Below are 16,248 nucleotides of genomic sequence, written 5' to 3' on the forward strand. Positions count from 1 at the left end.
AAATGTACAATTGGGCACACAGACAAACACACAGAGGGACTCCAGACGTGAGTAAATGGTTTTCAGGTTTGTTTTTGATTTTCTTTTTTTAGTTAAGCATTTTATGTAAATGTTTTACAATGAATTCAGCGAGCTTTTTAAAACATATTAAGAGAATTCAATAAATTAAGAGATATTCCAGGCAAGATGGCTCAGACAGGAGCCATGCAAGTTTGGTAACCTGAGTTCCATGTCCGGAACACACATAAAGGTAGAAGGAGAAATCCCATTCCACAAAGTCATCCTTCTGACTAAACATACACGCTTCATGGCACATATGACCTCGCATGCATACAGACATGAAAAGATTACATTCTTTGGATGAATTTTCCTAAAACTATTGCATTCCACAGGCGAAAACAGTAAGCCTCAAACCATTCAGAAAAATTAACTCAAAATGAATCTCAGACACTAGTGGAAAACTTGATAATATTAAATTCCTAGGGGAAAAAGGCCTGGGAAAACTTACGACATCCAGGTTAAGAGGTCATAAACAGGACACCCAAAGTATAAAATAGAAATGAGATTTTTGATTTAAAAAGATTTTAATAAAAACTAAAAGCCTCCTATTTAGGGCTAGCAATATGGCTGGAGATAAAGATGTTTACCACCAAACCTAAAAACCTGAGTTCAGTCACTGGGTCCTACATAGTGGAAGATGAGAACTGATTCCCACAGGCTGTTCTATAATGTTCTATAACTTCCTTGTACCTTTGCACATGCAAATCTCGTGCTCTCTCTCTCTCTCCTCTCTCTCTCTCTCTCTCTCTCTCTCTCTCTCTCTCTCTCTCTCTCTCTCTCACACACACACACACACACACACACACACATAAATATTGTCTTTTTTAATTTAAAGCCTTGGCTTTTAGCTAAGAAAAATGTGGGCCAATATTCCAATGATTGATAGAATATTTTTCTAAAATATATTTAACAAAAGAATTGTATCCAGAATACACAAAATGCTTACAAGTCAAAAATAAATATCCAATCCTTTTTTTTTTTTTTTATGAGCAGAAGCTCTGAGTTCATTTCGCCAAAGGAGAAACAGGAGTGGCCAACAACATATGAAAAAGATCCTCAGCATGTGTCGCCACACCTCACTCGGGGATCACCTGCCGTACAAGTCCAGCACGGAACTAACCACGACAACAATGGCTGATATAAAAATGTCTGACAGGACAGTAGTAGAGACAACAGGAAGCGACCGGACATCTCAACTACAGCCGCTGTGGGAAACAGTGCGGCTGTTCAAAACACAGTTCAATAAACATCATGAAACACAGCAGTTTCACCCCAAAGCAACCAGGAAGCAGCAAAAACAGACTTGTCGACTGTCCACACAGGACACATATTCACGAACATTCACAGACGACGAAAGCAGAAGCAATCCAACTATTTGTAAATCAGTACTTTGTGGAAGATCTGTACTACCTCATTTATGAAATTTAATGTGCCCGGGGAATTTGGCCCTTGGGTTGGCACTGGCCTGCTGAGATAGGCAGGGAGGGAATTCTGCACTGGGATGCACTGGAAGGCAGGATTTTAAAGCTGGCCTGTAGCCTTCAGACAGAACTGTATCGATCCCTCTTCCTCCACACATGACAGCTGTCTCTATGTTTACCTAAGCCTCCCTCTACCTACATTAAAGTGAACCAGCACCAAGTTGTCTATTCACACGCTCGGTTCTGTTATTTGTCAGCATGTGTGACTCGATTTACCTAAAACAAACTGCTCATTCCACGTACCTCACTTCCTCCATATTGGTTAGAGCTGCTGAAGGCACCATTGCTCTCCAGACAACCAAGCTAAACATGTCAGAACCATCTCTATGTCCTTCTTGTCTGTGACACTGAATGACTGTTTTTCAAAGCTATCACTTGGCATCCAGTAAGCTACTCTGTCTGCCACAAGGGCCTGTCTATCTCTGTCCTCAAAGAATGCCAGCTGGGCCATCACCCTCTGCTGTGGGCATGATATCTCGTGTCAACTAACCCAACCTCCCAGAAACCCTCATTCCAATGACTTAATGGCCCTCAGGCATTCTTCAAAAGTTAAAACTCACACTTGCTGGTGGGAGTGGTTAGCAGATACCTCTCCTCTACAATGTCTCAAGACTATGGTTACTTCATACTGACACAGTATTCAGTGAGAAATCTGCTTTAGATACAAGGATGCTTTCACACACATATAACTTACGTGAGCTAAGGACCAGTATGAAACCTAAGTAAAAGACCTTTTTCACAATAACTCTTAAAGCTGAGACTCCAAAAATTATATAAGTTAAATTCACAATCAGGTGACAATAAAAAAACCTGTAACAAGATTCTAAATTACAGTCAACTGTTTCCTTAGATGCACCTATACCACAGTGACAAGAAAACACACGACTTTCTTATGTCTCCCATTCAACCTGAGATACGTAGCTAATTTAAAGTAACAAAATGGAATAATCTTAATTTGTTATTTTTCTATTTGTAAACCAAATTAATTTCAGTAACTTTTACATTTATTAAATTCATCTTTATGAGCCATAAATAATACAATAAAGCAAAGGAAAATGTTTTTACACAATTTGATCACTGCTCCCATTTTTAAATGCAAATGTCTTTATCCCAGCACTCAAGAGGCAGAAGCATGGGCAGAAGGAACTCTGAATTCAAGGCCAGTCTAGTCTACATAGCAAGTTCCAGGCCATCCAGGGCTACCTAATGAAACCCTATCTCAAAACGTACAAATAAAGAATGCATAAACAAATAAATGTTATCTAAATGAAATTACACATTAAATAAACTCAGTAGTTTATCATTATAAAAACATAAATAAGGTAAAAAAAAATTAAAATGTATTCCAAAACATCTGACTTAAAAACTTAAGATAAAACCTGCAATGGCTATTTTTGGTTGTTAAGTTGACAGTATCTAGAATTAGTTAAAACCAAAGTGGCTTGGTATACCTTTGAGGGATTTTATCTTAACCAAATCATTTGAAATGAGAAGACCTGGTGTAGGAGGTTCTTCTGTTCATGTGTTACTTTCATTGGTTAATGAATAAAGAAACTGCTTTGGGCCTGATAGGGCATAACTTAGTTAGGCGGAGAAGACAGAACTGAATGCTGGGAAAAAGGGCAGAGTGAGAGACTCTATGGATCTTCTGCTTGAAACGGACGCTGGTTACAATCTTGCCGGTAAACCACAGTCAGGTGGCGATACACAGATTAATAGAAATGGGTTAAACTAATATGTAAGAGTTAGCCAATAAGAGGTTGGAGCTAATGGCCAAGCAGAGTTAAATTAATACAGTTTCTGTATGGTTATTTCAGGTGTAAGATAGCCGGGCAGCCAGAATGAAAAAGTGGGCCCTCTCCTTGCAACAAAGACCCACTTTTAATCCAGATCTTTTGTGATGGGAAGATCCAGCAAAATCTGGGCCACGCCTTCTGGTGGCAGCCTATATAAAAGGAAGCTCTCTCTTTGCTGCTCGCCTTCACCCTTGCTGGCAAGTCCATTCCTTCACTGGCATTAAAATCTACTCCTTCAAGATTGGAGCATAGCCTGGCTGTGGCGCACGCCCTTAATCCCAGCAGAAGCAGGCTGATCTCTGTGAGTTCAAGGCCAGCCTGATCTTATAATAGCTAGTTCCACAGTAGATTCCAAAGCTTGTTTTGAAGGGAAAAAAAAGAAATCCATATATGAGAGCATCCGGTCTCATGGACTAATCAACTACTGTATTCTTGGGTTTTCCATTGGTAGACAACCATTGTTAGACTAGCTAAATTATAGCCTGTAAGCCACCCTAAAATATCCCATAGATAGACAGACAAATAGAATGAATATCTATTTCTATCTTCTGTCTCTATCAGTTCTGCTCCTCTAAAGAACCCTTACTAATACAAAAATATAATTTAAAAAAGGATTTATGAACACTAAATAGCACTTCTGCTATTTTACATTTAACTGTAAAAAAAATAAATCCTATCGTCGTAACTGCATTAGTCGAATTAAGAAACAGCTAAGGCAATGGTGCTAATACAGTGAGCACACAGTTCTAACTGGTACCTGAGCACATGAGGAACCCACGATATTTAAATTTGTATACAGAAAGCACTTACACATCTAAGCCATTGCTTCTCTTTACTCATTCCAACTAGTGCTTTCAGACAATTCACAGCATATCGGAAAACTGAATGGGGCCTATATTACAGACACTTTAACAGTCGAGAGTGTTCTACACACACATCCTTCAATTCATAAAACAATGAGAGATATTGTTCCCAGAGCTACCACTAACTGGAAATTTTATTTTATGAAAGATATTCCAACTTCATGGAATTTTGCAAAATCCTTAAAACTAATGCTATTTCCTATTAGACTATCTAGTGCAAAGTACCTGTTTCCTTAAAAACAAAATTAGTTTCTACATACATTATTAGACATACCTTAAACTCCAACAGGTCACGCAGTACCTGACCATCCCTCTATCATGCCTCTGAAAGCAGCCAACACAAAGCAGAGCTGTGAACCCCTCTGCAAGTAGTAGCAGACACAAGATTCAAACATTTAGCAGAGAAAATCAATACTGTGTTTCACTATATATCTCAGATCTTACGACCTTCATAAATACCATAATACTTCTCTGTAAGAGAAATACGACTGTGACAACATGAATCCTCACACGTTTCCATCAAGGGTGGGCAGGAGCAATCCCCTGGCCTCAAGCATATGATAACAACTGGCACAGCACCAACCACACACACACAAACCTGAGAGTCCTGTTCTTTAATGCCACTTTCTTGACACTACCAAAGCCAGGATTCAACTACCACAAAAGCCTGTATTTGTATGGACAGGACATCCCTCTGCTGTAGTTATAGCAACCCAATTCCCAGCCTGGTGATCCAGCAACTGAACTCTGTCCCTGGAGGAGAGCTTTGCTCTGTGCCTCGGGTATCACCTCAGAACACAATTCAAAGGAGAAAGAACAGTCCAAATAATGTGAAGTATTTCTGAACATTTCAGGACTTTTTTAAATACTAAAGCAAAAAAGTGTACTAATATCCAAAGGATTGTTGTAATATATGCATGCGCTGGAGTCTCTATCTATGCATTCACTTGACATCTTGAATGTAGAAGTGAATCTGATTTCTAATTTTAGACACACCTCAACTGGGATCAAGTTAACTCTTCTCAAACCACATTTACGTGTGCTTCACTGTTATCGTCACCTCATGTGGAACTCCCTCCCCAAAGTTCCTTGAAACCTTCGACGTATACCTTGACCATGTGCCTGCCATGGGAACACCAGGAGTTGGTCAACTTCAGGCAGGACCCAGAGGACTCTGGGATGAGGCAAGACCTAGGAGAGTGTGCTAAGCTGACGAGAAGCATAGACATGGGCTGAGTGTTAAAACTAATCTGTCTAGTAGAGAAGACAGTGAAGACAAGGTCCAAGACAGAGAAACCCTAAAACATATACAGGAGACACGGTCACCTACTCCTTAGCCATGTGTCACTGCAGAGTAACAGACCACATATCCCAGGATCCTGGGGTCCTGGGTGGCCTGAAGGCCATGTGACTATAGTCTACTTAAGGCATTTAGCTTGGGCACCACCATGGGAAAAGTAAATTTCTTGGGATTTTTGTTTGTTGTTGTTGTTTTCCTTTCTTCTTGCTTCGAGATTTGAGTGAAGACATGAGACCAAAGCTCTGGCCTCTTTGAAACCCACAGGCTGACAGCAGCCAGGGAAGAAAACAGCCTGGGTCACTACAGAACTACCTGGATCTCCATGCCCGGGTTCTGACCCAAGAAAAACAGTCACCATGCCCTATTTATACAACAACCCCGTAACCAACACAGGAAGCTACCTGACGCTTGGTAGGACAGTCAGCGCAAGACAAAGCCAAACACTTCCCATGAGATCCCCCGGGCTCTCTTCCACTTTGCTACTTCATTATTACTCCATGTGTCTAAAGGGGACTGAGCGGGAGCTAGAAGGTTCCGGCAGCCCAGCAGCTCAGCTCTCACCAGCCCTCTTCCTTCCCTCCCTCTCCCTCTCGCTGCTTGTTCTCCATGTAACTCTGGCATTAAACAAAACCATAGGTCATTGAAATGTGTCTCCCCCACCCCCGGAAGGCAATGTTACCATGATACTGCTTTAAATATTTTTAAAGTAATCTGGAGGGAGGGGACAGAACAGTTTACGACATCCAGAGTTCTGAATCCAGAGGACTCAGCAAGCTTTATTTTTAGGTGACTGCTAGATTTTCGGCCCTGCCCCTTTTCAGAACTTCCAAATGGTGAACCCCCAAATGTAAAAACTCATGCCTACTCACTCACTTGAAGCCTGAAAAAGAACATTTTCTAAAGGGCACACTCGTGTGTGCGGGTGTTGCTGTTGTTGTTTCGGAAGGACAATGGATGCAGCACCGATTCTTAACAACTATCTGCTAAACCTAATGCTTCACCTACAAACTCTAATGCTGTATAAAATGCAAGGCAAGCAGGTCGGTTTTCAAAACCTGCCACTGAGGGAGGAATAAGATAACAGCTCTGACCCGGGGGCCAACTGACACAAAACTCACGCTAACAACTGGTTTATATACGCACATGTGAGTTTGATTCTATTACAGACTCACTTATATGTACTCTTAGAGACAGAGATCAAACTGACCATTTTTAAGTTAAAAAAGTTCCTCTGACACCCCCCCCCACACTATTATCATTAACTGGACTGCACTATCATTGTCGTTAGCTTGAACTACGAGCTGGAATCACTTGCTCCAGCAAAAACGTGTGACAATGGACTGGGTGGCATAATGTCTGAAATCAGCAGCTCTGCCCAGCCTAGATTCTGCCACCACAGAGGCAGTCGGTTCCAGAGAAGGATTTGTTCAACTGTCAGACCTGGGGAGATGGCTCCCTAGTAAAGTGTGTGCGGTACCAGCAGGAGGACCTGCACGATTCTTCACCTAGCCAGCTGCAGCACACACACGGCTTTGCTGGCGTGGGGATTGCCTTGGAGGAGGTGTGTCACTGTGTGGATGGGCTTTGTGGTTTCCTATGCTCAGGATACCACCCAGTGTCTCAGCTGACTTCCTGCTGCCTGCAATGTGTAGGGCTCTCAGCTACTCCTCCAGGACCACATCTGCCTACATACTGTCCTGCTCCCCTCCATGATGACACTGGACTGTAAGCAAGCCACCCTAATTGAATGTCTTCCTTTGTGAGAGTTGCCGTGGTAGTGAGTTTCTTCACAGCAACAGAAACCCTAACTGAGACACTCTTGTTCCTCGCTTTCATTGCAATCATTCTGGCAACACCCGAGTTCTAAGGTTAATGTCATTAATGGGCTTCTTTTCTTCCACCAAGCTACAGCTTCTACCCTGACCATAGCATAAGCAGTAAAGGAAAGAGACTATATCCCAATGGCTCTGTTTTATAAAGAGGATATGACCCTAAAAGACGTGTAGGAGGAGTCGTCACACTGGCCATACTTGAGTGTTTCCTGATCCTGTTTTTTTCCTCCACGCACCAGCAGGAGGCCCCATAGAAGATCTATTACTCGGACAGGTACTTCAAAGAGCACGACAAGTACCAGCATGCCATGTTACCCTGAGGAGTCTCCAAACAAGCACCAAAAACTCATGTGATGTCTGAAGAGGAGTGGGGACTGGGTGTGTAACGGTCTTGGGTGCGCTAATTACATGATTCGCGAGCCAGAACCACATCCTTCTCTTTGGACAACCTCTTCCAAAAGAACAAGGAAAATGAAGTACAGCTGGCATCACCTAAATGTACAAACACTTCCTCCATACCTGTGCGTGAGCTGTACTCTTCACAGCAGAAGAGCTCAGCTAAGTGCAACACGAGTCGGTTATTTTAAGTTGTTAAAGATGCATTTTCTTGCAGTTTTCCTTCCCACAAGTGCCTGCTTTATTCTACCTGTTACTTTTGTATAAAGTCTGCATGCTGCATGTGTCACTATTGTTGAAATTACTTTGACTCGACCTTTCCAATAATTTTACCCCTGGAGAAGATAAACATATTTGAAACAGGAAAAAGGATGTGTAAGTGAAAAGAACTGACTGAAAACCAGGTTCATAAAAACTGGGCAGTCAGCATCTCTCCCACACCGACCCTTTCCAGGGAGAGAACTACCCACGAAGCTACAGGAACCTTCATTACAGCACCGGCACACAGCCGCTTTCCTATTAAAACCACCTCAGGACTATTCCTAAGGCAACACCACCCAAGGAAACAAACAACTCGGGCAGAGCAAATGCCACCAGGTGCAACATGAAGGAACAGCCTATATATAGCTCCAGCCTGTCACTAGGTCTGAAAGACTGTTCCTTCGTCCCATTAAAATCCTGACTCACAAGCGTTTGACATGCAGCCAGACAGAGAGTAACTTATGCCATGCGTTGGAAGACTCCAGGTCCAATGTGCTCACAGAACAGGTCTGAACTGCAAGTCCCCGTTCTTGCAGAGCAAGAGCCTTTCCGAACACTGGGTTCCTTCCAGGAGTGGGAACAAGCTGTCACTTGACTGATGGTGGTTGGGAGGACGCCATCAGAGGCTCCCCGGGCTCCAGAGCGTCGTCTACAAGCTTCATTTGTGCAGCGGCAACCGCACCATGATGATTGCAACGGTGCGGCCTCTAATTGGTGTCCTTCCAAAGCCCACTCATCACAGCGAGACTCGGGGTGAAAATTTACAAGTTACCCTTTACAGTCACTGAACTACAGTTACTGTGGAAAGGTACAGAAACTGAAAGTTAGCAAGAGAAACCCCATATAAAGATGTGTGTATGTATGTGTGTGTGTGTGCATAGACATTCTTTAACCAATGCAAACAAGAGATAAAAGATGATGTATGTCAAGACTGCTCTTGCTTATGAGGCCCACCTGTGCACATATAACCCTGCATACTCACAAAGAGGTTTAGAATGGAAAACATCACAAGATGAAAGAATAACCTTGGATGAGAGTTCAAGGAACAGACTCCTTTCGTTTGGAAATGTAGAGCTAGTTCATTTTGTAATTTCTTTCTATAACAAAAATCACATAATTTTTACAAATATCCCTAACTGGGGTTTTCCTGGACAAGTTTAGAAATGTCAGTCAGGCAGATACTCTGAGGAATGAAATGCCATGTCCTGTGCTGTCTGCCCTTCCTCTGGGAGGAGAATTCCTAGAGTTGCTCCTGGAGCCCACACACAGTCTAGGCTAACTCCTAGAAGGTGTGAAGCCCCACTACTGAAGCACCCCCGCCTGTACAATGCTACATGAAGGACAACAGCAAGATCCAACGACCTCACAGAGCCAAGTGTTTTAAATGGTTCCTAGCAAATCAGGTTCAGTATAAAACTCTGCCTATTTGGCTCTTTTAAAATCATTGTATTACCAGGATATTATTGTTACAAGTAGTACTGTACTACTAATGCCAGCCCCATTATTATGTCTCTCACTATTAGAAGAACAGCAAGCAAAGAGGCTTCCCACCTCCACTGGATCACAGTCTGACCTTAGGAAGCAGAAGGAAAAGAGGCATGCACACCCCACTTTCTTTTATTAGCCCTTTGACCTCCGAGGCTCATCCCACCCCTTTCTGGCACCTCACCCAGGCCAGCCCTAATCTATAGCGTAAAACCATTTATCTCCATGATTTACTGGATCTGACTTCTCATGAGAGGAAAAAAAGTTCACGCCTGTAAAGTAAATGTTTCAAGACTCATGTAGTATTTATTTATGTGAATGTGTATGCCTATCTCTGTCAAAGTGTGGAGAGCAAAGGAAGCCTTGAGTGAATATGTAACATGTCAGGCGTGGATGATGTACTGAATGAATGTTTATTATGGGCAAGAACCAATGCCTCAGACTTAGCGGAACTGTCAAAGGCTTCAATCCACATAAGGTGAAAACAAACAATTGACTAGTGTGTGCAAAAATTAGTTAACAGCAGTTCGCTCTTTGCAGATGACTGCAACCTGGCCCTCTTCCCCAACAGAGACTCGTTCCAGGCTGTAGAGAATATACACGCTACGATTTCCAGGTTGTCCTTGACGCCTGTGTATCTGTGCTTTCTTCATTCCCTGGTCACCTCAGTCAGGCTTTGAGGACCAGGCCATGCAGAACACAGTGATCACTCATGTGCCCATGAGAAGAGGAGCCCATGGATGCCAGAAGAGGGTGTTGAATCACCCGGAGATAGAGTTACAGGTGACTGGGAACACTTGACGTGGGTGCTGGAAATCAAACCTGGTCCTCTGAAAGAGCAGCATGCGTTTTCTCCAGCCTCTAAATTAAATTCTTAACATTATCCTCATCCTTTCTTTTTTTTAAGATTTATTTATTTATTATGTATACAACATTCTGCCTCAATGTATGCTCGCACACCAGAGGAGGGCACCAGATCTCAGTACAGATGGTTGTGAGCCACCGCGTAGTTGCTGGGAAATGAACTCAGGACCTCTGGAAGAGCAGCTGGTGCTCTTAACCTCTGAGCCATCTCTCCAGCCCCCCTCATCCTTTCAAAATGGAGAGAGGTTAGGTGAAAGATGAGGTTATATTTTAACCAATTTAAACATTTAATAACATAAAATACTTGGTTAAAACCAAATAAAAGGGTACTTGTGATAAATTCATAGGAAAAAAAAACCAGAATGAAATCTCTCCTGAAACACAGTAACTAACCTTATAACACAAGTGGGCATGTCTTAGGAGATGAGCCTTTCCGGCCATAATTAATTGGACCAGAGGTGCATACCTGCCCCGGCTGAGTCAATCATATTATATCCTAAAGTATCCAAGGAAAACAGTCAAACAGCGTAAGTCTTAGCAACACAAGGTCATAAATCAACAGTCAACACACACACGCCAAAGTCACGGGGAGAGGAAGCACAAAGCCAATCTACAGACAGATGCAAAACCAAGAGGCCATATGGTCCATAGAGGCAGCGGAGTCAAAGTCAGTTCCTGGCTTCATTTCCAGTCCCTTGTGATCTAATGAACATTCTCAGCTGTCCTCAGATGTTTACATCACTGCTTCCCATAGGTTAGTTCTTCTTTACCAAAGTCATCCTGAAACTAATCTCAATTGCTATGTCCCAAAACACAGCCAACATAGGCATTTAACAAATTTTCATGTCACCACCATGTTTTCACCCATCCCTTGCTAAGGAAGTTAGAATGGTATTTGTGACATAAAACAAGCATTTAAAAAAATACAGAAAACAAAAACGTTATGTGTAACAACTCCAAAGCTTTGCTTCGTATCAGCAGACTAACTCGGTAAAGTAATTCAATTCTGCAGAAAGAACTTCAAGATCATTGCATTGTATGTCTACAACATACCTGCTCCTCGGAAGAAACATGGATTCCTTAATGAACACAGAACCAGAAAGGAGTATATACCAGCAGGTACCAATATCATCAGGACTGGAAAAAGAAAAAGAAAACAGAAATCAGATGATAATTCACAGCAACAATATATGTATGTATGTATGTTTGTATGTATGTACAGTGCAGATGGTACAGCAATCCGTGCAGCTACACACAGTCACAAAAGGTGCCAGCATACAGCACAGTTGGAACACATTACCTTACGTATCAAAGGTGTTCTTAAACACTATTATCACCAAAACATAGCTAAAGACACCCACTGGATTATTTAAATATTTTTAATTTTCCTTAGATCTATCCACACCTGACATTCCAGGTTTGGTTTTTCTGTCTAATTTTTTGAGTAAGAAATACCTTCCCTTGCTTCAGTGAAACAAAGAACACACACTTACATGGAACTCAGTGCCATGAAGCCCTTCCCTGTCTACCTTTTCCTCACACTTCTCCATCACACACAGTATTTTGAGTATCATCACGTATATGAGTGCATAACTAATTAGATGCCTATTTACTCCGTCACAGAAAAAACAAAGTAGGCTAACCTTATGAACATTCTTTCCTTAGTGGAAAGACTCTTTCCGATGGGGAGACTTCACTGTGCCTATGTCTCTGCCCGACACAAGCCACCCAACCTAGTGGTGGTCATTTCAATCTAACCATACGCAGTTGGGGTGGGGGTTATTAAATCATCCTGACCGTGTAGGTAGCATCTGTCAAGGTGGCAATATTAATCATGGCATCTTCCGCAATAGACGGCAACTGCGTTATTATTATCTTCTAGTCTGTGCCAAGTAAAAAGATTACCATTTACTAGGCTCAAAACTAGTTACAACTTTTTCTGATAACAAAAGATAAAAGCACTGTATTAGAAAAGAGAAACAAGGAAGATTTGTAAATGTATTTTAATCTGTTCTCACAATGTTACTGTTATCACAAACAGGTTGATACAGAAAAATGATTTTATGTGATTTTATGTGTACGCCACATGCAAGTCCAGTGCCCACAGAAGCCTAATGAGGGTGTTGGATCTCCTGGCACTGGAGGCACAGACAGCTGTGGGTGCTGGAAACTGAACCTGTGACCTTTGGCAGAGTAGGCAGTGCTCTTAACCACTGAGCCATCTCACCAGCCCCCAGGGAAATCCAATCTTAAAAACATAAGACATTAAGGTTTATTTTCAAGTACATAGCCTTGTGCAAGCTAACAGGACCAAATGGATCATGACAAGTGCATACAAACAATAATTATTCCATCTTTTAAAAGCACAACACATGACACCAGGGTCTGTAGTGACAAAGACACTGAAGTCGTGATGGGCTTCTCCTTGATTTCACATCTGTCAGCTCTAACAGCAAATTAATACAGACAAAGTAACTGTGACGTTTATCAACACGGTCTTCCTGTCACCTGTCATAAAACACACATACCAACTGACAGGCAACTTGTGTTCAAAACGGAAGATATACCTTGACAGAGAGTTTTTAAGCACCCTGAATAGCCACTGATTACCCTATAATTAGGCTTGACTCTTTCTATCAGGAACTCTGTGGGGCAGATTTAAGGGTATGAAAGTCAGGAATGGGTCTCCATCACTATCACCGACTTGCATCTGTCTGACAGGTGTTGTCCCAGTTGTTTGGATAAAGTATCCTTCAAAGGCCCATGTGTTGAAGGCTTTGTCCTGAGACCCTGGTGAGGCTGGGGTGATGAAACCTTTAATTTTTGTGGTCTAGAAAGAGGATATTAGGTCACTGGGGTTGTGTCCCTAAAGGGCTGTGGGACTTGGTCTCTCTTTGTTTCTTGCCACAATAGAGGAAGCAGCTTTCTCAGCCACCCTTCCTCACCAGGATACAGTATAGCTCACCATGGGTCCATAGGCAGTGACTGTGAGCAGCTGTGAGACAAAACAAGCCTTCTTCTTGCTAATAATCTCTGACGGAACTCAAAGGCATCAAACTGCAGGGTCCATTGCAGATGAAATAAAGGTAATAAGGACGAGTTGTTCTCTTCAGAGTCATGCTTTCTGAGAAAGCACGGCAGATCATTCCAATGTACTTACTGAGTATACTAACCACTTACTTCACTCCAGGACAGACATGACCTCTTACTGTTGCACTCCCAAGATGCAAGGTTTTACTACAGTAAACTCATAATAACTAAGAATACAAAAATCCCATTTTAATGATGTGCTAGAAAGTGTGAGCTAAACCAAACCCTCCACTTTGTTCGCTATCCATCCTCTACAGAATGTGCTCACTTTCCACTGTGAAAATTCCCTGTTACAAAACACCATGTTCAAAAATCTGTTTCTGTTCGATCCTCCCGACTTTTACAAACCACTACACCAGTCGTTCTGAGTCTCCGGTCTTACAGTCAATGCCTAGGGCAGCTATTACCAGAGGATCTGACTTTGACATGTGTCGAGTGGAAGTTTGTCTTTTAAAATGAACCCGGATTGTAAGAACAATGCAGTACTGCAGCAGGAGCAGGAAACAGTTCCGGGCTTACACAGTATCAAGGCACTCATGCCGGTGCACACCGTGGTTGGTTTACAAAGTATCAAGGCATGCATGCTGGTGCACAGGTTTACAAAGTATCAAGGCACCCATGCGATGCACTCCAGGAGGCTGAGGCAGGAAAGTCTAGGCCAGTGAGGCTACACAGAGAGACATTGCCTCCACAGATAAACAGACAGAAATACAAAATAGAGATCTCTCCTGCACACACTGGCAATGAATCTAGTCAACAGAAGACTGCCAGTACCAGCAGTAGTAGAGTAGCAACAATGACGTCACTGTTTTTAGGACTAACCCAGTTGCTTTTAAATTTCATGAATTATCCACAATGCTAATTTTCCAGATTATCAATCCCACTCAGTTCCTTCATATCTGATCATTTATTTAACGGTTGATTGAAGTGACTTTTAAACAAATATACTAGAAGATAGCTATAAACAGGCCCTTCACCAAAGATCTCAGTACTGAGCCCCCATAGCAAAGAAGCAAAAGAAACCTAGCCTGCTGTCGGTATTCTGCAGTCAGACAGGTATGTGCTAAACACCATCAGTGTCGTTTTAATTTTTTGTTTTGTGTTTAAAATGATGAGCTGAGAGGCACATTCAAGGGCTGTGGAAGAGTCACAGACTGCCATGGAAGATAGTCCGACCGTTTCTGAATAACTGCGCATGTTACCAACAGTGATGAGCAGAAAAGAAAGACAGGAAAACTAAGGACACCAAATAGCAAAGATGTTGTCACTAGTCTCTCAAATGTCAGCCAAGAGCACATGCTGAGAAAACTCACAATTTACAGAGGGGTCTAAGAATAAGAACTACGCCGTTCTCTATTTGATTCCAACACAACCCATCCTGCAATGGACAAAATGAAAGCTGCCAAAGCCTGGAGATTGACAGGACATTCTAAAAGCTTCCTGGATTTGTTTGTCATCAACAGGTAGGGAAATTATAATAAAGTCCGGCAAAACGAAATGTAAGCAGATCACAAAGCGATCATGTCACCTTCCAGAATAATCAGACAGACATCCATTGCAGATGACCTGTCTTGCCTCATGCTCGGTCAAACTGCAGTGGTAAGCCCACAATTGGAATGGCATTACATCATTCTCTACTGTGCTAATATAAGCCACAGTGTGTTGGCTGCTTCCCAGTCTGCTCCGTTACAGCTCTGCCACTCTGCTGCAAAGCCTGCTGCTTTCCCCCCCCCCCCCCAGATTTCTGCTACCTTACTGAGTGGCTGGGACCCTGTGAACACCAAAGCACCTATCCCATCCAGTGTCATGCTGATACAAGTCTCTCTATGATACCCCATTCTAGCTTTGTCTCTTCCCCCAGCTACATTAATAGGGCCTGTGCTGGCTTGTCTTATATCATACAAGTTAGATTCATCTGAAAGGTAGGAACCTCAATTGAGAAAATGTCTCCAGAAAATCCAGCTGTAAGTCATTTGCTAATTAGTGACTAATGGGGGTGGGACCAGCGCATTATGGGTGATGCCCTCTCTGGGCTGGTGGTCCTGGGTTCTACAAGAAAGCAGACTGAACAAGCCATGGGGAGCAAATCGGTAAGCAGCACCCCTCCATGACCTCTGCATCAGCTCCTGCCTCTAGTTTCCTTCCCCGTTTTAGTTCCTGTCCTGACTTCCTTCAGTGATGAATAGCAATGCTAAAGTATAAGCCAAACAAACCCTCTCCTCCCGAGCTAGCTTTCTGGTCATGGTGTTTCAGCATAGCAATAGAAAGTCTGACTAACACATGGCCCCTCCCACTGAGCAGAACTGTGTGCCTCACCTAGCAACATCTAGTATCTAGTCAGTATCAAAGTTCAGGGAATCAAGACCATGACATGTTTGTATTATCGTCACAGCTTTTTTGATGAAACGAGGTTCAATATCCTGATCAGACCACATGCAGGAAGCTCAGATTGGTGATCCCCCTCCTGTTGGCCACACGATCCTAATGAAGTTAAATAGTAAGGTTCTAGGTCAGAGGTTCTCAACCTGGAGTCCAATGACCCTTTCACAGGGGTTACCTAAGACTATGGGAAACACGGATATTTACATTATGATCCATAACAGTAGCAAATTTACAGTTACAAATAGCAATGAAAATAATTCTATGGCTGGGGCCACCGCCACATGAGGAACTGTAGTCAAGGGTCCCAGCATAAGGAAGGCTGAGAACCACTGCTCTGGTCCTCAATCTTGAAAGCAGCCATCACCAGCTTCTCCACAACATTACTTCAGTCTTAAACAACAGCTCCTTTGCCAGCAGAGACTGAAAAAGAGCACTAAT

The 16,248-nt window shown here is 42.6% G+C and overlaps 1 protein-coding gene across 4 annotated transcripts in view; it reads right to left on the reverse strand.

Moving 5' to 3' along the window:
• Rapgef2 (Rap guanine nucleotide exchange factor 2) overlaps positions 1–16,248 on the reverse strand; it is a 202,411-nt gene that overhangs the window by 114,086 nt on the left and 72,077 nt on the right. For all 4 annotated transcript variants that reach the window (XR_012908114.1, XM_075950925.1, XM_075950921.1 and 1 more), the window contains exon 4: positions 11,392–11,475. Coding sequence is in view for 3 of the 4 variants with exons in the window: in XM_075950925.1 (XP_075807040.1) it covers positions 11,392–11,475 (84 nt within the window). In the remaining variant the exon portion in view is untranslated. The remainder of the gene's footprint in view (positions 1–11,391; positions 11,476–16,248) is intronic.

Source organism: Microtus pennsylvanicus, chromosome 16, assembly GCF_037038515.1.
Source record: "Microtus pennsylvanicus isolate mMicPen1 chromosome 16, mMicPen1.hap1, whole genome shotgun sequence".
Classification (NCBI taxonomy): Eukaryota; Metazoa; Chordata; class Mammalia; order Rodentia; family Cricetidae; genus Microtus; species Microtus pennsylvanicus.